We start from the raw sequence: 22,776 nt of genomic DNA, 5'->3' as shown, positions 1-22,776 counted from the left end.
AGCATGGTCGAATAATATTAAGGCAGAACAGTTGAAACTGGAGCAGCAGCACAGCCAGGTGGACTGGGGACAGCAAGGAGTCATCATGTCAGGTAGTCCTGGGGCATGGTCCTAGGGCTCAGGTCCTCCGAGAGAGAGAAAGAGAGAAGGAGAGAATTAGAGAACGCACACCTAGATTCACACAGGACACCGAATAGGACAGGAGAAGTACTCCAGATATAACAAACTGACCCTAGCCCCCCGACACATAAACTACTACTGCAGCATAAATACTGGAGGCTGAGACAGGAGGGGTCAGGAGACACTGTGGCCCATTCCGAGGACACCCCCGGACAGGGCCAAACAGGAAGGATATAACCCCACCCACTTTGCCAAAGCACAGCCCCCACACCACTAGAGGGATATCTTCAACCACCAACTTACCATCCTGAGACAAGGCTGAGTATAGCCCAACCCAGACAGGATGACCACATCAGTGACTCAACCCACTCAGGTGACGCACCCCCTCCAGGGACAGCATGAGAGAGCCCCAGTAAGCCAGTGACTCAGCCCCTGTAATAGGGTTAGAGGCAGAGAATCCCAGTGGAAAGAGGGGAACCTACTGTCCTACATGGTTCTTCCCTAAAACAGTTGTAATTCACTGATTTCTGGTAAGGTCATGTTCGAAACATGGAAACCGATGAGAAATAGGATCACTTTCTGAATTACAGTAAATACTCAATTTTCAGCCTGCAATGCAAAGGTGACAGCATTGAACCATGTTAAAACGGTATATGAAACAACTCATGCAGCCAACTTTCACAGAATATCACAGTACAACTTTGGAGGTACAGCATATTAAACCATTTCATCACAGGACAAAAAAGTAGTAGAACATTTAATGAAGTTTTACAACATAATTATACAATTGAGTCAAGTTTTATTATCAGTCTTCACATAATTAATTAAACACACACACACACACACACACACGCTACAACCTCACATGATAGCAGGGACAAAACATCAACAATTATTTTTCAAACAATTATCTGTACATGGTTATTTTCACCATCAAAAATGTGTAATCCTGGAGAAAAGAAGCTCATCGAATGATTGACAAAGAAAAATACATTTACAATTCAGTTCACAGGGTTTCACTACTGCGGTCATTTAGACTTCCTTCTCTTAGCCTGGGTAGGGCTGGCACCCGTTTCTGAAAGGACAGAGGAGAGAGAGGGGGACATGTTTGATGAGACAAATCCCTTTACAATAAAATGTAAACTATATGTAAGAGTAAGTTGTGTATGAGAGAGTGTTTTGTGCTCTTAATCAAGTCTGCGTGCATGCGCGTGTACCTTTAGCAGCAGCACCGGCTCCAGGCCTGGCCGGTCTCTTCCTCTGCATGCTGTCTGCCACAGTCTCCTCCTCCACCTCCTTGTCGGCCCGCGAGCTCCGTCTGCTAGGACCCTTCGACTTCTCCACGGCAGCCCTGATAGATGCCCGACAGAAAACAGAGCAAGAGACACAGCAGAGGAGAAAGAAAAGAAAAGCAGGAGTCAGTTACAAAGATAAAAGAAGAAACTTCAGTAGCTACTCAGTAAAAGTTGGAATATCGCTCCGGTATTCCTTCAGGTTGGGAAATCGCTTCGGAGTGGGCTTTCCTCATATATTTTTTTATTTAACCTTTAATTAGGCAAGTCAGTTAAGAACAAATTCTTATTTACAATGACGGCCTACCACGGCCAAACCCAGATGACGCTGGGCCAATTGTGCGCCACCTTATGGGAAATCACGGCCGGTTGTGATACAGCCTGGAATCGAACCAGGTTCTATAGGAACGCCTCAAGCACTGCGATGCAGTGCCTTAGCCGCTGCGCCACTCGGGAGCCTGTCCACCACAGATACTGTCCGTCTTCACCGTAAATAGTATCCGATAAATAACAAAATGGTGGATAGATAACAAAATGGTGGACACGACAGGGCTGCTGGGTGCGTCCTGGCAGTGCTCACGTGTAAATACATACCTTGAGACTAAGTTAACGGGTGTCTTTCTTTTCTTTGCCCATCTGTGATAGAAGTGGAAAAACAGCAGTCAACTAAACTGTGATAATGCTTGACAAAAATGGTTTTATTCCCCCAACATACTCTTAGTGACAATCATCCCCAGAAGAAAGAAATCATCAGACATAGCCATATTCATACTCAATTTAGCACAGTCAGTTCTTATGCAGTGGAAGTACTTGTCGTCTTTTGACGTTTGGATATAGTTTACATGCACTATATAGATATATACATACACAAAAGGTATGTGGACACCCCTTCAAATGAATGGCTTCGGCTATTTCATCCACACCCGTTGCTGAAAGGTGTATAAAATTGAGCACACAGCCATGCAATCTCCATAGACAATCATTGGCAGTAGAATGGCCTTACTGAAGAGCTCAGTGACTTTCAACGTATTTGGTATTTGATTGGGATCCCCATTAGCTGTTGCAAAATCAGCAGCTACTCTTCCTGGGGTCCACACAAAACATAATACAGAATGACATAATACAGAACATCATTATAGAAGAACCACATTCATTTAAAAAAAAGGCACACATAGCCTACATATCAATGCATACATATAAACTATCTGGTCAAATAGGGGAGAGAAGTTGTGCAGCGAGGTGTTGCTTTATCTGTTTTTTGAACCCAAGTTTGTTGTTTATTTGAGCAATATGAGATGGATTGAAGTTCCATGCAATAAGGGCTCTATATAATACTGTACGTTTTCTTGAATTTGTTGTGGATTTGGGGACTGTGAAAAGACCCCTGGTGGCATGTCTGGTGGGATAAGTGTGTGTGTCAGAGCTGTGTGTAAATTGACTATCCAATCAATGTGATTTAACACATTAATGTTTCTTATAAAACGAAAAAGTGATGCAGTCAGTCTCTCCTCAACTCTTAGCCAAGAGAGACTGGCACGCATCAGACCCTTTGAGTTCTATTAGATAGATAGCTCTGAATCCACGATATGGCAGAGGTTGAAAAGCCACAGCACTTAAGTTTTTTCAATCACAGGTTATGGTCAATAATATCAAAGGCTGCACTGAAATCTAACAGTACAGCTCCCACAATCTTCATATCAATTTCTTTCAACCAATCGTCAGTCATTTGTGTCAGTGCAGTACATTTTGAGTGCCCTTCTCTATAAGCATGCTGAAATGTTGTTGTTTTTTCCAACAGTTTGCTAAAAGCTGGCAGCAAGCTTATAGGTCTGCTGTTAGAACGAGGTAAGACCACTCTTGGGTAGAATAATAACTTTAGCTTCCCTCCAGGCCTGAGGACAAAGACTTTCCTCTAGGCTCATATTAAAAATATGCCAGATAGGAGTTGCTATAGTCAGCTACCATCCTCAGTAGCTTTCCATCTAAGTTGACTATGCCAAGAGGTTTGTCATTATTGATCATTAACAAAAAAAAATCCACCTCTCCCACACTAACTTTACAAAATTAAATGAAATAATCATGAAAATAATTGCCAACATCAAATGGTTTTGTGATGAATAAGCCATCTGATTTGATGAAAGATGGAGTTGAATTTGTCTTTCTGCCATTAATATTATTTAAAGTACGCCAAAGTTTTTTATCCATCATTTTTTATATCACTGATCTTGGCTTCATAATATAGTTTCTTATTTTTTGTTGAGTTAAGTCACATAATTTCTCATTTTGCATTTTCCTCATCAATCCATGGAGCCTTAACAGTAGGTTTCTTAACCGGTGCATGTTTATCAATAATTGGAAGAAGCAATTTCATAAATTTATCGAGTGCAGCATCTGGATGCTTAAAAATCATATCAGACCAACAAATGTTTTTAACACAATCCACAAGAGTCACAGCAACATCTTTTGTATGATACACTATTTGATACACTATTTTAGGCCCAGCTGTAACTTTGGCTTCCTGGATATAGCCATTGTATTGTGATCAATGCACCCAATGGGTAGGGATACAGCTTTAGAACAAAGTTATACAGTATTAAAAAACATGTGATTGATACATGTGGATGATCTTGTTCCTGTATTGTTTGTAAACACCCTAGTAGGTTGATTAATAAGATCTTCTCTAAGCATTACAGGGATATGGCTCTGAATACACTGCTCAAAAAAATAAAGGGAACACTTAAACAACACAATGTAACTCTAAGTCAATCACACTTCTGTGAAATCAAACTGTCCACTTAGGAAGCAACACTGATTGACAATAAATGTCACATGCTGTTGTGCAAATGGAATAGACAACAGGTGGAAATTATAGGCAATTAGCAAGACACCCCCAATAAAGGAGTGGTTCTACAGGTGGTGACCACAGACCACTTCTCAGTTCCTATGCCTCCTGGCTGATGATTTGGTCACTTTTGAATGCTGGTCACTTTTGAATGCATGAGACGGAGTCTACAACCCATACAAGTGGCTCAGGTAGTGCAGCTCATCCAGGATGGCACATCAATGCGAGCTGTGGCAAGAAGGTTTGCTGTGTCTGTCAGCGTAGTGTCCAGAGCATGGTGGCGCTACCAAGAGACAGGCCAGTACATCAGGAGACGTGGAGGAGGCCGTAGGAGGGCAACAACCCAGCAGTAAGACCGCTACCTCCGCCTTTGTGCAAGGAGGAGCACTGCCAGATCCCTGCAAAATGACCTCCAACAGGCCACAAATGTGCATGTGTCTGCTCAAACGGTCAAAAACAGACTCCATGAGGGTGGTATGAGGGCCCGACGTCCACAGATGGGGGTTGTGCTTACAGCCCAACACCGTGCAAGACGTTTGGCATTTGCCAGAGAACACCAAGATTGGCAAATTCGCCACTGGCGCCCTGTGCTCTTCATAGATGAAAGCAGGTTCACACTGAGCACATGTGACAGAGTCTGGAGACGCCGTGGAGAACGTTCTGCTGCCTGCAACATCCTCCAGCATGACTGGTTTGGCGGTGGGTGTCGTGGGATAAATCAGAATTTGTTGGTAACATATGTAAGATGTTTTATATTAATCAAATGTGTGTAAAATTACTTCTCATCAAGAATGTTATTTTTGTATAATACTGTGGCAGGGTTGCAGTATCTGTTCTATGTCAAGACTAAGTTGCAGGGCCGCTGAGAGGGGAGAGGTCAAAGTATCATCATGTGTAAACATATCTTTTGCTCCACTGTGTGTGTGCCAGTTCACTCCCTAGTTTTCCCATCGGAGATGGCAGTGTCTGGAATCATTCTCCTCTCTGTGAGCTTGTCCAGGATTGGTTGTATTTAGAATTGGTTGTATCTAAATTACAATTTGATATATGCCTGTTGATATGGAGGGTTGGTTTATGGTTCTGGGGTTTGAGTAAGGAGACAAAGCTGAACGATTTATTATGTCTATGCTGTCTTATCCTGTGTGTGTGTCTTTACTATAAAGGACCTCATTTACAATGTGGAAGGGGCTCTCAGAGAATTCAAGGGGAGACACTGAATTTATCTGAGAGTCACAGGGTTGTGATAGAGCTCATATAATTAAAGATGGACTTTTATAACTAACTCTGACTTGTGTGTGTGGTTTGCTCCCATGATTTGGTAAATAGAGGAAATTTCCACGACATGGGTCAGTCATGGTGTGGGGTGGCATTTCTTTGGGGGGCTGTGCCAGAGGTAGCCTGACTGCCATTAGGTACCGAGATGAGATCCTCAGACCCCTTGTGAGACCATATGCTGGTGCGGTTGGCCCTGGATTCCTCCTAATACAAGACAATGCTAGACCTCATATGGCTGGAGTGTGTCAGCAGTTCCTGCAAGAGGAAGGCATTGATGCTATGGACTGGCCCGCATGTTCCCCAGACCTGAATCCAATTGAGCACATCTGGGACATCATGTCTCGCTCCATCCACCAACACCACGTTGCACCACAGACTGTCCAGGAGTTGGCAGATGCTTTAGTCCAGGTCTGGGAGGAGATCCCTCAGGAGACCATCCGCCACCTCATCAGGAGCATGCCCAGGCATTGTAGGGAGGTCATACAGCCACGTGGAGGCCACACACACTACTGAGCCTCATTTTTACTTGTTTTAAGGACATTACATCAAAGTTGGATGAGCCTGTAATGTGGTTTTCCACTTTAATTTTGAGTGTGAATCCAAATCCAGACCTCCATGGGTTGATAAATTTGATTTTCATTGATAATTTTTGTGTGATTTTGTTGTCAGCACATTCAACTATGTAAAGAAAAAAGTATTTAATTCATTCAGATCTAGGATGTGTTATTTTAGTGTTCCCTTTATTTTTTGGAGCAGTGTATATATGGCAACACCTCCCCCATAATAATTATTGTCTCTTCTATAAATGTTATATCCTTGTATTGCTACTGCTGTATCATCAAATGAATTAACTAAGTGAGTCTCAGAAATGACTAATATATGAATGTTATCTGATGTTAGCAAGTTATTGATTTCATGAACCTTATTTCTAAGGTTACATATATTAATATGGGCTATTTTCAGCCCTTTCCTGGGTAGCTTATCAGAGATAAACATAATACTGAAAAGAGCAAGCAAAGCAAGAGAACAAATATACATTCAGCACATATATACATTCCATTAATTAGTTGGTGTGTGTGTGTGCTGCGGGGTTGAGGCTACGAACCCATAGGCTTGGCTCTCATCCCTTCCAGATTTCTGGGAGGGAGGGTGGACAATGAGCCTGTCATAGCGGATGTACGCAATGTCCCCACGCGCTCTGGCAGCTATCATGACTGGGATCAGTTCTTTCCTCTTCTGGCACACAGCTTCAGGATAGTCCTGGTTAAGATATGCATTCCTCTCAAGTTCTTGGCTCTTTCCAGAACAGCTACCTTGTTCTTGAACCTCAGGAACTTGACCACTATTGGCCTGGGCCTATCACCAGGGCCGGTAGTGGGTTTTCCAGTCCTGTGGACACGCTCCACCTCCAATCTTCCTGTGGTCCATCTTCAATTTCTCAGAGATCATTTCCCTCACTTTGTCCTCAAGACTCCACCCAGGTCTCAGGTGGAGATTCTGCAATTCCGTCCACAACCATGTTGTTTCGCCTTGATTGTCCCTCAAGATAGTCTGATTTATCTGTTATCATGTTATCATGGATTCACACACAGGACTGATGTCCTCTCTCAATGACTTACAGATTGCTGCCGTTCTCCTGTTTCAACTCGTAGAGCTGACCCTGGGAGAACTGCAAACTGTTCTTCAGGTCGTCCATTCTTTTATTAGTAGAATCCACCATTATTTGGACAAAAAACTTGAAGCTATTTTCTTTTTGTTGTAACTCCTTGTAGGTCTCTTTTTGTTTGTTTAAAAGATCATTCACGCGTGATAGAGAGACACCAATGGCACTGTCCTCAATGGTACAGCCGCCGGCTTTGGTCTTTGTCATGGTAGCTAGCAACATATGTTAGGCTGTTACTCCTTACTTTTCCAGACAGGGCAGGTCACAGAGAAATTTGAAAACAACAAACAGCAGGGCTCTAGACAGCCACAAACCCGGGACAATCCGCAGTCCCAGCCACAATGGCTAACCAGGTCGCAGGCTGCGTTCAAGAACACCTCGCTAGGTTGATGTCCAGCTATCTAGCAGTTAGGCTAGCTGCGACTCCAAATAGCTCCTCAGACCCGTCCTTGGTCGGCAGGATCACTGGAAAGATACAAGCAGTCCCAGCAATTGATGCCAGCTGCGTCGTGGGATCCAACATAAGAAGCTAGGTAGCTACCGAGAACTTTCCAAAATACTTTAAACAGCAAACTTTCCAAACAAACAAAACCGAGCTCTTTCCCGTTCCATGTACAACAGGAAGTGACGTCTGTGGCTGCAGAAAATAGTAGAAGTGGCACTGTCATAGGATGCCACCTTTCCAACAATTCAGTTCGTCACATTTCTGCCCTGCTAGAGATGCCCTGGTCAACTGTAAGTGCTAATATTGTGAAGAGGAAACTTCTAGGAGCAACAACAGCTCAGCCCCAAAGAGGTAGGCCACACAAGCTCAGAGAACAGAACCGTCGAGGTGTCCACATACCTTTGGTCATGTAGTTTAACAAGTGGCTCATCGATTTTCCTCAAGTACCCCCACCGCCCAACCAAATGAACTACCTGAGTTTCAGTAGTTACAAATGGCAAAGCATTTCTGTTTACAAACATGGCACTTACTGTAGACTAGGCCAATTACTAACAAATACTTAAAGAATAGTGAAGTAACCTTTTACAGGCAATGGAATAACCCAATTACCTCTGGCATGACAATTATTTCTTTCATACTGACATTTTGTTAGTCTGAAATGTCTTGAGAACCTCACCCTTGTTCAGTCACAGTGGCAACTTCTTCTGCTGTAGAAGGAAAAAAAGACAAACAAAAAAGCTACTAAATATCACAAGATGCATGCTATGTTCACGGCATACAGTGCATCATATAAAAGCATGGTCCAAGACCTGTACAAGTATCTTATAACAAAACCATTTTCAGATTTGGTCTCAGACTATAACATTATTTAATACTGTATATACAAAAGTATGTGGACTCGGCTATTTAAGCTACACACGTTGCTGACAGGTATATAAAATCAAGCACACAGCCATATAATGTTTTATACAAACATTGGAAGTAGAATGGCCTTACTGAAGAGCTCAATGACTTTCAATGTGGCTCTGTGATACAATACCACCTTTCCAACAAGTAGGTTTGCCAAATTTCTGCCATGCTAGAGCTGCCCTGGTCAACTGTAAGTGCTGTTATTGTGAAGTAGAAATGTCTAGGCGCAACAACGGCTCAGCCGTGAAGTGGTAGGCCACACAAGCTCAGAGAACGGAACCGCCGACTGCAGAAGTGCGTAAAAATCGTCTGTCCTCGGTTGCAACGCTCACTACCGAGTTCCAAACTGCCTCTGGAAGCAACGTCAGCACAATAACTGTTAGTCTGGAGCTTCATTAAATGGGTTTCCATGGCCGAGCAGCCGCACACAAGCCTAAGATCACCATGGTCAATGCAACGTGTCAACTGGAGTGGTGCAAAGCTTGCCGCCATTGGACTCTGGAGCAGTGGAAACGGGTTCTCTGGCGTGATGAATCACGCTTCACCACCTGGGATTCCAATGGACGAATCTGGGTTTGGGGGATGCCAAGAGAACGCTACCTGCATACAATGACATTCTAGACAATTCTGTGCTTCCCCAAACTGTTGCCACAAAGTTGGAAGGCCCTATCTCACTTCAGCATGCACAAAGCGAGGTCCATACTAAAATGGTTCGTTGAGATCAGTCTGGAAGAACATGACTGGCCTGCACAGAGCCCTGACCTCAACCCCATCAAACACCTTAGTGGAAAGCCTTCCCAGGCTGTTATAGCAGCAAAGGGGGGACCAACTCCATATTAATGCCCATAATTTTGGAATGAGATGTTTGACGAGCAGGTAAATGCATACTTTTGTTCATGTAGTGTAACTTGTGCTTCTATGCTGTAGTTGTTACATTTTATGGTGCCATCTAGATATACCACCATCTTTGCATATATTCCATTTGTACTCGGTTACCAAGTCATATTATGTCATTGCCATGTCATTACATAAAGGGTCCGGAACATCCACCATTTTGTTATAGATCAGTTAGTGTGACAGTACTTACCAGTATTTTCAGTAGCAGAAGGCTCCTCTTGCTGTAGAGCTTCAGGTTGGATTGACACTGGGAGGAAGGAGATGGTGGAGGTTGTTATTATCACTGAAAGGTCGATATGTGGGGGATAAATTACTCAATCATGGATTGATTGATATGTACAGTGCCTTGCGAAAGTATTCGGCCCCCTTGAACTTTGCGACCTTTTGCCACATTTCAGGCTTCAAACAAAGATATGAAACTGTATTTTTTTGTGAAGAATCAACAACAAGTGGGACACAATCATGAAGTGGAATGACATTTATTGGATATTTCAAACTTTTTTAACAAATCAAAAACTGAAAAATTGGGCGTGCAAAATTATTCAGCCCCCTTAAGTTAATACTTTGTAGCGCCACCTTTTGCTGCGATTACAGCTGTAAATCGCTTGGGGTATGTCTCTATCAGTTTTGCACATCGAGAGACTGAAATTTTTTCCCATTCCTCCTTGCAAAACAGCTCGAGCTCAGTGAGGTTGGATGGAGAGCATTTGTGAACAGCAGTTTTCAGTTATTTCCACAGATTCTCGATTGGATTCAGGTCTGGACTTTGACTTGGCCATTCTAACACCTGGATATGTTTATTTTTGAACCATTCCATTGTAGATTTTGCTTTATGTTTTGGATCATTGTCTTGTTGGAAGACAAATCTCCGCCCCAGTCTCAGGTCTTTTGCAGACTCCATCAGGTTTTCTTCCAGAATGGTCCTGTATTTGGCTCCATCCATCTTCCCATCAATTTTAACCATCTTCCCTGTCCCTGCTGAAGAAAAGCAGGCCCAAACCATGATGCTGCCACCACCATGTTTGACAGTGGGCATGGTGTGTTCAGGGTGATGAGCTGTGTTGCTTTTACGCCAAACATATCGTCTTGCATTGTTGCCAAAAAGTTCAATTTTGGTTTCATCTGACCAGAGCACCTTCTTCCACATGTTGGGTGTGTCTCCCAGGTGGCTTGTGGCAAACTTTAAACGACACTTTTTATGGATATCTTTAAGAAATGGCTTTCTTCTTGCCACTCTTCCATAAAGGCCAGATTTGTGCAATATACGACTGATTGTTGTCCTATGGACAGAGTCTCCCACCTCAGCTGTAGATCTCTGCAGTTCATCCAGAGTGATCATGGGCCTCTTGGCTGCATCTCTGATCAGTCTTCTCCTTGTATGAGCTGAAAGTTTAGAGGGACGGCCAGGTCTTGGTAGATTTGCAGTGGTCTGATACTCCTTCCATTTCAATATTATCGCTTGCACAGTGCTCCTTGGGATGTTTAAAGCTTGGGAAATCTTTTTGTATCCAAATCCGGCTTTAAACTTCTTCACAACAGTATCTCGGACCTGCCTGGTGTGTTCCTTGTTCTTCATGATGCTCTCTGCGCTTTTGACGGACCTCTGAGACTATCACAGTGCAGGTGCATTTATACGGAGACTTGATTACACACAGGTGGATTGTATTTATCATCATTAGTCATTTAGGTCAACATTGGATCATTCAGAGATCCTCACTGAACTTCTGGAGAGAGTTTGCTGCACTGAAAGTAAAGGGGCTGAATAATTTTGCACACCCAATTGTTCAGTTTTTGATTTGTTAAAAAAGTTTGAAATATCCAATAAATGTCGTTCCACTTCATGATTGTGTCCCACTTGTTGTTGATTCTTTATGTTTGAAGCCTGAAATGTGGCAAAAGGTCGCAAAGTTCAAGGGGGCCGAATACTTTCGCAAGGCACTGTACCTGGGGTGATCTGGATATTCTCCGAAGGTGCTGTGGCCTCTGGTGGGGCTGGCTGGCTTGGAGGCTCCATGGCTGTGGGGACAGGCTGAGCCACAGTAGGGGTAAGGGCCGCTGGGGAGGATATGGCTGGGGAGGATATGGCTGAGGAGTCCCTGGGGGGGTTGGAGGGTCCAGTGGTAACAACAGGAGATGTAGATGGGGACAGATTTGGTATCAGGACTGGGGCTGAAGGAGGAGCCGGATCAGCGAGAAATGTAGCAGTGGTAGGAACAGGGGCAGTAGTAGTGATTGGGGTGGTGACAGGGACTGAGACTGGCAGAGGGGTGGTAGGTTTAGATGCTGGAGCAGGAACAGGGGACTGGGCTGGTGGAGCAGGAACAGGGGACTGGGCTGGTGTAGCAGGTTGAGCATGAACAGGAGTTGGAGCTGATACGGGAGGAGGAGTAGTGGTGACTTTCGGAGCAGCAGCAGAAGTAGTCCGAGTCTGTGCTCCAGACACTGTGGCCTCAGTCTGGGTGAGAGATGCAGGGGATGTATGAATGGGCACACCCCCAGCGTTCAGACCTGTCTGGTGCTGGTAAGCCCCCCCTAAAGTCTGGGCTGGCCATTCCTGGGAATCTGGTGGACTGCTCACTGGTGCAGAGCCAGGAGCCTGGAAAGGCTTGCCCTGGGCAGCCAAGGAAGGGGAGCATGGAAAGGGGGACCCTAGGGGATGCTGGAAGGGAGACGAGGCAAACGTAGAGGCTGTGGGATAGGGGCTTGGACGGCGGGAAGGCTGCCCAACTGGTGGGGTAGATTTCTGTCCGGTGAGCGCCTCACCAGAGGTCTCTGGTTTGGGAGTGGTAGGGCTTTGCTGCTGGGGAGGAGGCAAGTTACTAACAGGGGAAGCCTGTCTACTGGCCATCTGGACCTGCTCAACTAGCGTTCGGGCAGGCTGGGTGCCGGCCACACTGACCACAGAAGCCTGGGTCCAGGCAGAGCCTGGGGCCTGGGTTGGAGCGGTGGTGAGCTGGATATTAGTTGTGGACACCTGTATGGGCCCTACCATGGTGATCGGCTGGGACACCATTGTGGTGTTGGGGGCCACAGACGCAGCGGGGACCTGGAAGATTGGGGTACCAGTATTAATAAACACAGGCGTGGTAATGAATTGGGGCCGGGGGGCAGTGGTCTGCTGGCTGAGCTGCTGTGGTCTGATGTTCTTACTGGGCATGGCCACCATAGTGGAGACGATGGCTGGGGGGGCCTGAGGGGTGGAACTGATAGGGTTGGAGGTGACAAACACGGTTATCTGGTTGGGGGAGATGGTGGCAGAGGATGCAGGGATCTGCAGGACTGTGGAGACACTGGCCAGGGGTTTAGGGCTGGGGATTAATTTGGGACTAACTGCAGGGTTTGAGTTAGAGTTTGGCCTGGGGGAAACGTTGAGGCTGGGACAACTATGACTGACTGTGGCTGTGTTGGGGCTAGCGCCCACATTGACACGAAGACTAGGAGCAGGGTTTAGAGTAGGGTTGGGGCTAGCAGTCGAGTTTAGATTGGGGCTAGGGCTGTGATTAGCATTAAGATTGGGGCTTCCTTTAGGCTGCAGATTAGGACTACTGGCTGGATTTGAGAGTTTGGGGCGGGGGGTTGAGCTGGGCTTGGGTTTAGCTTCTGGCTCGTTCACAGCAGCACCAGTAGTAACAACAGCAGTATCCCCCACTTCCAAGCTCTGAAAAGCACTGGATGGGTTCTCTTGATCTATGGAGGCTTTAGTGCTCTCCTTGTAGACAGTATCCCCAGCTGGAGCACTCTGAGTGGGCCTGGCAGGCACGCTGGGGGTGGCTGTGTTATCCAGTAGCTGGTTAAGGGAGGTAGGAACATCCCTGAGAGCAGGAGAGGCCTCATATACAGATACATACTCCTGCTGAGGAGCCATCTGTACAGGCTGCCTCTCCCCTGCTACCATTGTGCGCTCAAGCCCAGCTTTAGCCTCCTGAGGAGTTGAGACACGAAGGCTAGCCATCCGGGGGGCAGAGAGCTCCCTCAAAGGCTGGGGCATCTGCCGCTGCTCTACACCTGCCATTCCCTGCCCTTCCCTGGGCATCTCAGCTGTGTTATCCTGGAACCCCTGGAAGGGGCTCTGGATCTGATGGGCATCCAGGCCCACCCCAACCGCGAGTGGGAGTGAGACCGGGCTAGGAGGCACTGGGGTTGGGCTCAAAATCATGGTCTGCCCTGTCTGGGGGTTGATGTGTTGCTGGTGAGGGGAGGTTAGGGCAATCTTAGCCCCCTTCTGCCTCCCCGGGCTGGGGGTAGTGGGTTTGCGGCTGGAGGCAGGGCTGGATCTGCGGCTGTTACTGGGACTGGCCCTTTTAGCCTGCCCTCCTCCAGACTGCTTGTCCTGTTTCCCTTGGCCCAAGTTGGCCGCTCCACTGCCTATAGGGAAAGACTGCTGACCATTGTTAGAGTTACCTCCACCACTTCCATTGTTGCTAGACATAGTTAGGCTGGGAGGGGCCTGCCCTATGGCTTTGAGAGTGGTGGGGTTGAGCCCACCCTGCTGTTCAAAGCCCCGGCTGAGGTTGGGCTGCCTGGGTGGTAGAGGGATGTTGATCTTGGGGGGAAACAGGCCTGCGATGGAGGCGTTCAGCCTCTCAGGGGAGAGGTTGATCTCAGAGGGCTCAGTGCTGGGAGGACGGTTGGTAGGTGTGAGAGGGTGGTGGTAGGGCCTGGGACTGGCCCGGTTGGGTGTTTTGGGCCTGGAGCTCTGGGAGGTGGTGGCAACGTTAGGGAAATGGAGGCCCGGCATGGGGCCACCCTGCAGGGGCTGAGGGGGCATCTGTTGCTGGGGACTGGCTCCAGGGTGCTGGGGCATGGGCGAGGGGCTGGGGCCCTGCTTCATCATGTGGGCGTTTGTGCCCTGGTTCACCACCAACTGTTGGGCTCCATTCCCAGACTGCATCCCCATCTCCTGGCCTCCAGATCTGTCCTGTAGTGAGTTGGGACCTCCAGGGGCCTCCTCAGCCCCCGTTCCTTGGGAACCAGGCCCTGCCTCAGAGTGAGACATCCGCCGGGCTGCCCCAGTCATCTACATTGGTAGGGATAGATGATATACACACCCCAGGGAATTAACAGGCATAGAATATTAACAAGACAATAATAAATATGATATAATTCAAACATCTATCAGATCGTGTCCAACCTGTGGGTTGACCATGAGGGGCATCCCTCTGGGTTTGTCTGGGGAGGGGGGCACTCCTCCGTGCCCCTGGAGGTTGATCATGACGGGCATGTTGCCCTGCTGGGTGCCAGGCATCCTCTGGGCCTCCCCGGTGTTCATCATGCCCCTGGGGGGGTTCTGCCCACCTGGATGGAGGGGCATCCGGTTTTTAGCCTGCTCCTGCTGCATCTTCATGACCATCTGCTGCTATAACACAACCGGAACAAATTAGCTATATAATCCATAGTTAACATGGAAAATGTGTCGTGACGACACACACGCAGTCGATGGTACCTGTTGTTGCTGCTGCTGCTGCTGTTGATGGTGTGGTTGTTGCTGCTTTTGTTGTTGTTGTAGATGATGAGGGTGCATCTGTGGCTGGCCTTGAGTCTGACCCAGAGCTCCAGCCACCCCCTGTTGCTGTCCTGGAGGAACTTGCATTCCCTGCATCTGCTGTTGCATCTGTTGCTGCTGTTGTTGCATTTGCTGTTGTTGCTGTAGCTGCTGTTGTTGCAGCTGCTGCTGATGCTGCTGCTGCTGCTGTATATGCTGCTGTTGTTGATGCTGCTGCATGAACTGCATAGGCACCTGCGGTAGGACTCTCTGGTCTCCAGGCTGACCTGGGAAACCTGACATGAGAAAAAAGGAACGATAAGAAGCCACTCAACTAAAAGATACAAGTGTGAGTGAGCAAACCAAGAATCACGAACATTGCATACCTGCAGGCCTGTTGGTGAAGTCTGAAAGTTTGGGTCCAGAATGGTCCATGCCCACCCCCTGTTCCCCACTCAGTGCTGGCAGCTCTGGGTCCTCCAGGCCAACACCCACATCCAGACCCCTGGGTAGAAGAAAATAATACCTCAAATGACTAACCATGTCCAATATCAAATACTTTGTGTGGATATAGCTTAAGATTTCAATAACATTCAGCTCCTTACCCTAGCCCCTCCATCGGCTGCTGTCCCTCCCCTACTTTGGGCTTCTTCTTGCGTGGTGGTTTCTTCTTCTTGGGTTTGGCCTGGCCAGGTCCACCAGCCCCCTGCTTCCCCCCAGGTCCAAACTGACTAGCCGAGATGTCACTCTGGAGCAGGTTGACCAGGAGAGGACTGGTGAGCGTCACGTCCTTGTTCACTGGAAAACCCCCTGCCTGAGTGCACAACCCACTCATAGGCATTTGACCCCCGAACTGGGGATTGAAGTTCATCCCGTGACCCGGGAAGTGGCCGTTGCCCACCTGCATGTGCTGGGGGGCTACAATTCCTGTCATGCCTTGCTGCTGTTGCTGACCCTGTATGTCCTGGAGCATCTGTTGGACACTGCCCATGTCGCCTGTACAGCCACTGGGGTCTCCGAGAGCGTGTGGGTGTTGCTGCGTCGCCTGTTGTTGCTGCTGTTGTAGAATGGCTTGTTGTTTCTGTTGTTGGAGCTGCTGCTGCTGTAGCTGCTGCTGGACCAGAGGATGACCACTGGGGAGTCTCATCTGACTGTGCATACCCATGACCTGGTTTAGGTTGCCACCCATGGGGACCTGAACAAATTTAGGAATGAGCAAGTGAAATAATATTTCCCTACACAGGGAAATTTGGTTTTCCACCTATTGCCACAATGCAAATAACAATTTTTTTTTTTAAAGAAATGGAATACCTGTTGGGGCTGCTGCTGGGTCATCTGTTGATGTTGTTGTAGCTGGTGTTGCTGCTGCTGTTGTTGGAGCTGAGCCATTTGCTGCTGCTGCTGTTGTTGGCCCACCTGAGCTTGCTGGAACTGAGACATGTTACCGGGTCCGTTAGGAGACGGACCCCGCATGACCCCAGCTTGACCTTTCACCCCAAACGCATGTTTGTTTCCTTGCATCTGTTCCATCATGGAGTTTTGCTGTTGTTGCTGCTGATGCTGCTGTTGTAGGAGCATCGCCTGGTGCCCCTGCCCTCTAACCACCTGGCTGTGCATCATCCCCTGGCCCTGCTGGGGCACCAGCTGCTTGGGTGGGGTCATGCCTCCTCTCTGCCCTGGGTTGAGGGGTCTGGAGAGGACCGTTTGCCCTGGACCCCCACCCTGGACCATCTGGCTGGGGGACGAGGACACAGGCTGGCCCTGGAGGCCCATCATCTGATTCTGGAGGCTGGGCTGGCCCATACTGGGGCCTGAGGTGGTGCCTGGGGGCTGGCCGGCCATGCCACCGTGGAGGCCCATGACATTGGGCTGGGAGTGGCACGGACCTTGCATGTTGTTGGGGGTGGAGGCTGACGACTGGGCTCCTGAAATCAGATCATAAGAGAATGACACTGAAGTTGGCCTGATACAGATTAAATCATATCACTGTATTGTCTGCTGGGTTAGTCCACTTGATTTGAATCACTTTTTGACAACACCTCTTTTGATTTTAACTAAACTCTCCATACATACTCGCCCAGTGGTCAGAAAGTAACTTTTTGGACCTGAATGCCAAAACATTCAAGAGATAGAGGTGCCCAAAGTTGAACCTTTTTGCATACCCCACTCATGGTATATGAGACATCCATGTCTTCAGCACTGGAAAAGATACAACGATTGAGTTTGACATAATTTAAAAGCTTACAAAGAGGGTTGTCAAACTAGCGTTAATTTCCTGAAGAAAAAAATAATATATATACACACACAGCTGAAGTCAGAAGTTTACATACACTTAGGTTGGAGTCATTAATACTTGTTTTTCTACCACTCCACACATTTCTTGTTAACAAACTATAGTTTTGGCAAGTCGGTTAGGACATCTACTTTGTGAACGAAACAAGTAATTTTTCCAACAATTGTTTACAGAGAGATTAATTCACTGTATCACAATTCCAGTGGGTCAGAAGATTACATACACTAAGTTGACTGTGCCTTTAACTTCTTTGGGACTGGGGGGCAGTATTGAGTAGCTTGGATAATAAGGTGCTCAGAGTAAACTGCCTGCTACTCAGGCTCAAAAGCTATAATATGCATATTAGTAGATTTGGTTAGGAAACACACTGAAGTTTCTAAAACTGTTTGAATGATGTCTGTGAGTATAACAGAACTCTTATGGCAGGCAAAACCCTGAGAAAAAAATCCAACCAGGAAGTGGGATATCTGAGGTTTGTAGTTTCAGTCATTGCCAATCGAATATACAGTGTCTATGGGGTCATATTGCACTTCCCAAGGCTTCCACTAGATGCCAACAGTCTTTAGAACCTTGTTTCAGGCTTCTACTGTGAGGGGGAGCGAATGAAAGCTGTTTGAGTCAGGTGTCTGGCAGAATGCCATGAGCTAAATCATGCGCGCGCCCGTGAGAGGTAGCTGCGTTCCTTTTAATTGTTCGGTTGAAACATTATTGAAGATTTATGATAAAACATCCTAAAGATCGATTCTATACATCGTTTGACATGTTTCTACGAACTGTAATATAACTTTTTAAACTTTTCGTCAGAACTAAGTGATCGCGTATTGAACATTTGGATTACTGGGCTAAACGCGCAAACAAAAAGGATGTATTTGGACATAAATGGACTTTATAGAACAAAACAAACATTTATGGTGGAACTGGGATTCCTGGGAGTGCATTCCGATCAAGATCATCAAAGGTAAGTGAATATTTATAACGCTATTTCTGACACCTCTCCTTCTTTGGAAAATGGCTGTATGTTTTTTCTGTGGCTAGGTGCTGACCTAACATAAATCGCAAGGTATCCTTTCGCAATAAAGCCTTTTTGAAATCTGACACAGCGGTTGAATTAAGGAGAAGTTTATCTATAATTTCATGCATAACACTTGTCATTCATCAATGTTTATTATGAGTATTTCTGTAATTTGATGTGGTTCTCTGCACTTTCACCGGATGTTTGTTTGAGACAATGCATTTCTAAACATAACACACCAATTTCAAATTAGGTTTTTGGACATAAAGATTAACTTTATCGAACCAAACACACATTTATTGTGTAACATGAAGTCCTGTGAGTGCCATCCGGTGAAGATCATCAAAGGTTAGTGATCAATTTTAACGCTATTTCTGTCTTTTGTGAGCCCTCTCCTTGGCTGGAAAATGGCTGTATGGTTTTCTGTGACTAGGTGCTGACCTAACATAATCGTTTGGTGTGCTTTCGCCGTAAAGCCTATTTGAAATCGGACACTGTGGCTGGATTTGCAAGAAGTTTATCTTTAAAATGGTGTATATAACTTGTATGTTTGAGGAATTTTAATTATGGGATTTCTGTTATGATTTGGCGTCCTTCAATTTCACTGGCTGTTGGCAAGGTGGGACGCTACCGTCCCACATATCCAAGAGAACTTAAACAGCTTGTAATAGTCCAGAAAATGATGTCATGGCTTTAAATACTTCTGATAAGCTAATTGAAATCATTTGAGTCAGTTGGATGTGTACCTGTGGATGTATTTCAAGGCCTACCTTCAAACTCAGTGCCTCTTTGCTTGACATCATGGGAAAATCAAAAGAAATCAGCCAAGACCTCAGAAAAATTGTAGACCTTTCTTTACATAGTTGTAGACCCGGTCTGGTTCATCCTTGGGAGCAATTTCCAAACGCCTGAAGGTATCACGTTCATCTGTACAAACAATAGTACGCAAGTATAAACACCATGGGACAACACAGCCGTCATACCGCACAGGAAGGAGATGTGTTCTGTCTCCTAGAGATGAACGTACTGTGGTGCGAAAAGTGCAAATCAATCCCAGAACAGCAGCAAAGGACCTTGTGAAGATGCTGGAGGAAACAGGAACAAATGTATCTATATCCACAGTAAAACGAGTCCTATATCGACATAACCCGAAAGGCCGCTCAGCAAGGAAGAAGACACTACTCCAAAACCGCCATAAAAAAGCCAGACTACAGTTTGCAACTGCACATGGGGACAAAGATCGTACTTTTTGGAGAAATGTCCGCAGGTCTGATGAACCAAAATAGAACTGTTTGGCCAAATGGTTCTTCAAAATGGACAATGACCCCAAGCATACTTCCAAAGTTGTGGCAAAATGGCTTAAGGACAACCATGTCAAGGTATTGGAGTGGCCATCACAAAGCCCTGACCTCAATCCTATAGAAAATTTGTGAGCAGAACTGAAAAAGTGTGTGCGAGCAAGGAGGCCTACACACCTGACTCAGTTACCAGAGCCCTGTCGGGAGGAATGGGCCAAAATTCACCCAACTTATTGTGGGAAGATTGTGGAAGGCTACCTGAAACGTTTGACCCAAGTTAAACAATTTAAAAGGCAATGCACCCAAATACTAATTGAGTGTATGTAAACTTCAGACCCACTGGGAATGTGATGAAAGAAATACAAGCTGAAATAAATCACACTATTATTCTGACATTTCACATTCTTAAAATAAAGTGGCGATCCTAACTGACCGAAAACAGGGAATTATTACTAGGATAAAATGTCAGGATTTGTGAAAAACTGAGTTGAAATGTATTTGGCTAAGGTGTATGTAAACTTCCAACTTGAACTGTGTATAATACACTGCTCAAAAAAATAAAGGGAACACTAAAATAACACATCCTAGATCTGAATGAATGAAATATTCTTATTAAATACTTTTTTCTTTACATAGTTGAATGTGCTGACAACAAAATCACACAAAAATTATCAATGGAAATCCAATTTATCAACCCATGGAGGTCTGGATTTGGAGTCACACTCAAAATTAAAGTGGAAAACCACACTACAGGCTGATCCAACTTTGATGTATTGTCCTTAAAACAAGTCTAAATGAGGCTCAGTAGTGTGTGTGGCCTCCACGTGCCTGTATGACCTCCCTACAACGCCTAGGCATGCTCCTGATGAGGTGGCGGATGGTCTCCTGAGGGATCTCCTCCCAGACCTGGACTAAAGCATCCGCCAACTCCTGGACAGTCTGTGGCGCAAAGTGGCGTTGGTGGATGGAGCGAGACATGATGTCCCAGATGTGCTCAATTGGATTCAGGTCTGGGGAACGGGCGGGCCAGTCCATAGCATCAATGCCTTCCTCTTGCAGGAACTGCTGACACACTCCAGCCACATGAGGTCTAGCATTGTCTTGCATTAGGAGGAACCCAGGGCCAACCGCACCAGCATATGGTCTCACAAGGGGTCTGAGGATCTCATCTCGGTACCTAATAGGAGTCAGGCTACCTCTGGCGAGCACATGGAGGGCTGTGCGGCCCCCCCACACCATGACTGACCCACCGCCAAACCGGTCCTGCTGGAGGATGTTGCAGGCAGCAGAACGTTCTCCACAGCGTCTCCAGACTATAACATCTGTCACATGAAAGCAGGTTCACACTGAAAACATATGTGAAGAGCACAGGGCGCCAGTGGCGAATTTGCCAATCTTGGTGTTCTCTGGCAAATGCCAAACGTCCTGCACGGTGTTGGGCTGTAAGCAAAAACCCCACCTGTGGACATCGGGCCCGCATACCACCCTCATGGAGTCTGTTTCTGACCGTTTGAGCAGACACATGCACATTTGTGGCCTGCTGGAGGTAATTTTGCAGGGCTCTGGCAGTTGTCCTCCTTGCACAAAGGCGGAGGTAGCGGTCCTGCTGCTGGGTTGTTGCCCTCCTACGGCCTCCTCCACGTCTCCTGATGTACTGGCCTGTCTCCTGGTAGCGCCTCCATGCTCTGGACACTACGCTGACAGACACAGCAAACCTTCTTGCCACAGCTCGCATTGATGTGCCATCCTGGATGAGCTGCACTACCTGAGCAACTTGTGTGAGTTGTAGACTCCGTCTCATGCTACCACGAGAGTGAAAGCACCGCCAGCATTCAAAAGTGACCAAAACATCAGCCAGGAAGCATAGGAACTGAGAAGTTGTCTGTGGTCCCCACCTGCAGAACCACTCCTTTATTGGGGGTGTCTTGCTAATTGCCTATAATTTCCACATGTTGTCTATTCCATTTGCACAACAGCATGTGAAATTTATTGTCAATCAGTGTTGCTTTCTAAGTGGACAGTTTGATTTCACAGAAGTGTGATTGACTTAGAGTTACATTGTGTTGTTTAAGTGTTCCCTTTATTTTTTTGAGCAATATATATATATATATATATATATATATATATATATATATATATATATATATATATATATATATACACACACACACACACACACACACACAGTGGGGCAAAAAAGTATTTAGTCAGCCACCAATTGTGCAAGCTCTCCTACTTAACAAGATGAGAGAGGCCTGCAATGTTCATCATAGGTACACTTCAACTATGACAGACAAAATTAGAAGAAAAAAAATCCAGAAAATCACATTGTAGGATTTTTTATGAATTTATTTGCAAATTATGGTGGAAAATAAGTTTTTGGTCAATAACAAAAGTTCATCTCAATACTTTGTTATATACCCTTTGTTGGCAATGACAGAGGTCAAACGTTTTCTGTAAGTCTTCACACACTGTTGCTGGTATTTTGGCCCATTCCTCCATGCAGATCTCCTCTAGAGCAGTGATGTTTTGGGGCTGTTGCTGGGCAACACGGACTTTCAACTCCCTCCAAAGATTTTCTATGGGGTTGAGATCTGGAGACTGGCTAGGCCACTCCAGGCCCTTGAAATGCTTCTGACGAAGCCACTCCTTCGTTGCCCGGGCGGTGTGTTTGGGATCATTGTCATGCTGAAAGACCCAACCACGTTTCATCTTCAATGCCCTTGCTGATGGTAGGCTTTGTTACTTTTGTCCCAGCTCTCTGCAGGTCATTCACTCGGTCCCCCTTGTGGTTCTGGGATTTTTGCTCACCGTTCTTGTGATCATTTTGACCCCACGGGGTGAGATCTTGCGTGGAGGCCCAGATCTAGGGGGATTATCAGTGGTCTTGTATGTCTTCCATCTCCAAATAATTGCTCCCACAGTTGATTTATTCAAACCAAGCTGCTTACCTATTGCAGATTCAGTCTTCCCAGCCTGGTGCAGGTCTACAATTTTGTTTCTGGTGTCCTTTGACAGCTCTTTGGTCTTGGCCATAGTGGAGTTTGGAGTGTGGCTGTTTGAGGTTGTGGACATGTGTCTTTTATACTGATAACAAGTTCAAACAGGTGCCATTAATACAGGTAACGAGTGGAGGACAGAGGAGACTCTTAAAGAAGAAGTTACAGGTCTGTGAGAGCCAGAAATCTTGCTTGTTTGCAGGTGACCAAATACTTATTTTCCACCATAATTTGCAAATAAATTCATTA

General features: G+C 46.2%; 1 protein-coding gene across 2 annotated transcripts in view; it reads right to left on the bottom strand.

The window, feature by feature from the left end:
* Positions 1 to 862: 862 nt before the first annotated feature.
* The window catches only part of LOC139376314 (nuclear receptor coactivator 6-like), a 38,208-nt gene continuing 16,294 nt past the window's right edge, over positions 863 to 22,776 (bottom strand). The window contains exons 9-19 of one of the 2 annotated variants that reach the window (XM_071118703.1): positions 16,237 to 16,850; positions 15,531 to 16,120; positions 15,312 to 15,430; positions 14,887 to 15,221; positions 14,575 to 14,799; positions 11,388 to 14,460; positions 9,634 to 9,690; positions 8,314 to 8,344; positions 2,007 to 2,048; positions 1,338 to 1,471; positions 863 to 1,195 (exon numbers count right to left, since the gene is read on the bottom strand). In XM_071118703.1, coding sequence (XP_070974804.1) covers positions 1,149 to 1,195; positions 1,338 to 1,471; positions 2,007 to 2,048; positions 8,314 to 8,344; positions 9,634 to 9,690; positions 11,388 to 14,460; positions 14,575 to 14,799; positions 14,887 to 15,221; positions 15,312 to 15,430; positions 15,531 to 16,120; positions 16,237 to 16,850 — 5,267 coding nt within the window. In that variant the 3' untranslated portion in view covers positions 863 to 1,148. The remainder of the gene's footprint in view (positions 1,196 to 1,337; positions 1,472 to 2,006; positions 2,049 to 8,313; positions 8,345 to 9,633; positions 9,691 to 11,387; positions 14,461 to 14,574; positions 14,800 to 14,886; positions 15,222 to 15,311; positions 15,431 to 15,530; positions 16,121 to 16,236; positions 16,851 to 22,776) is intronic. The other variant, XM_071118704.1, reaches the window with a different exon arrangement.

Source organism: Oncorhynchus clarkii, chromosome 20 (genome assembly GCF_045791955.1).
Source record: "Oncorhynchus clarkii lewisi isolate Uvic-CL-2024 chromosome 20, UVic_Ocla_1.0, whole genome shotgun sequence".
Classification (NCBI taxonomy): Eukaryota; Metazoa; Chordata; class Actinopteri; order Salmoniformes; family Salmonidae; genus Oncorhynchus; species Oncorhynchus clarkii.
Note: the sequence above shows the minus strand (reverse complement) of the source record. Positions and strands in the feature narration are given on the sequence as shown.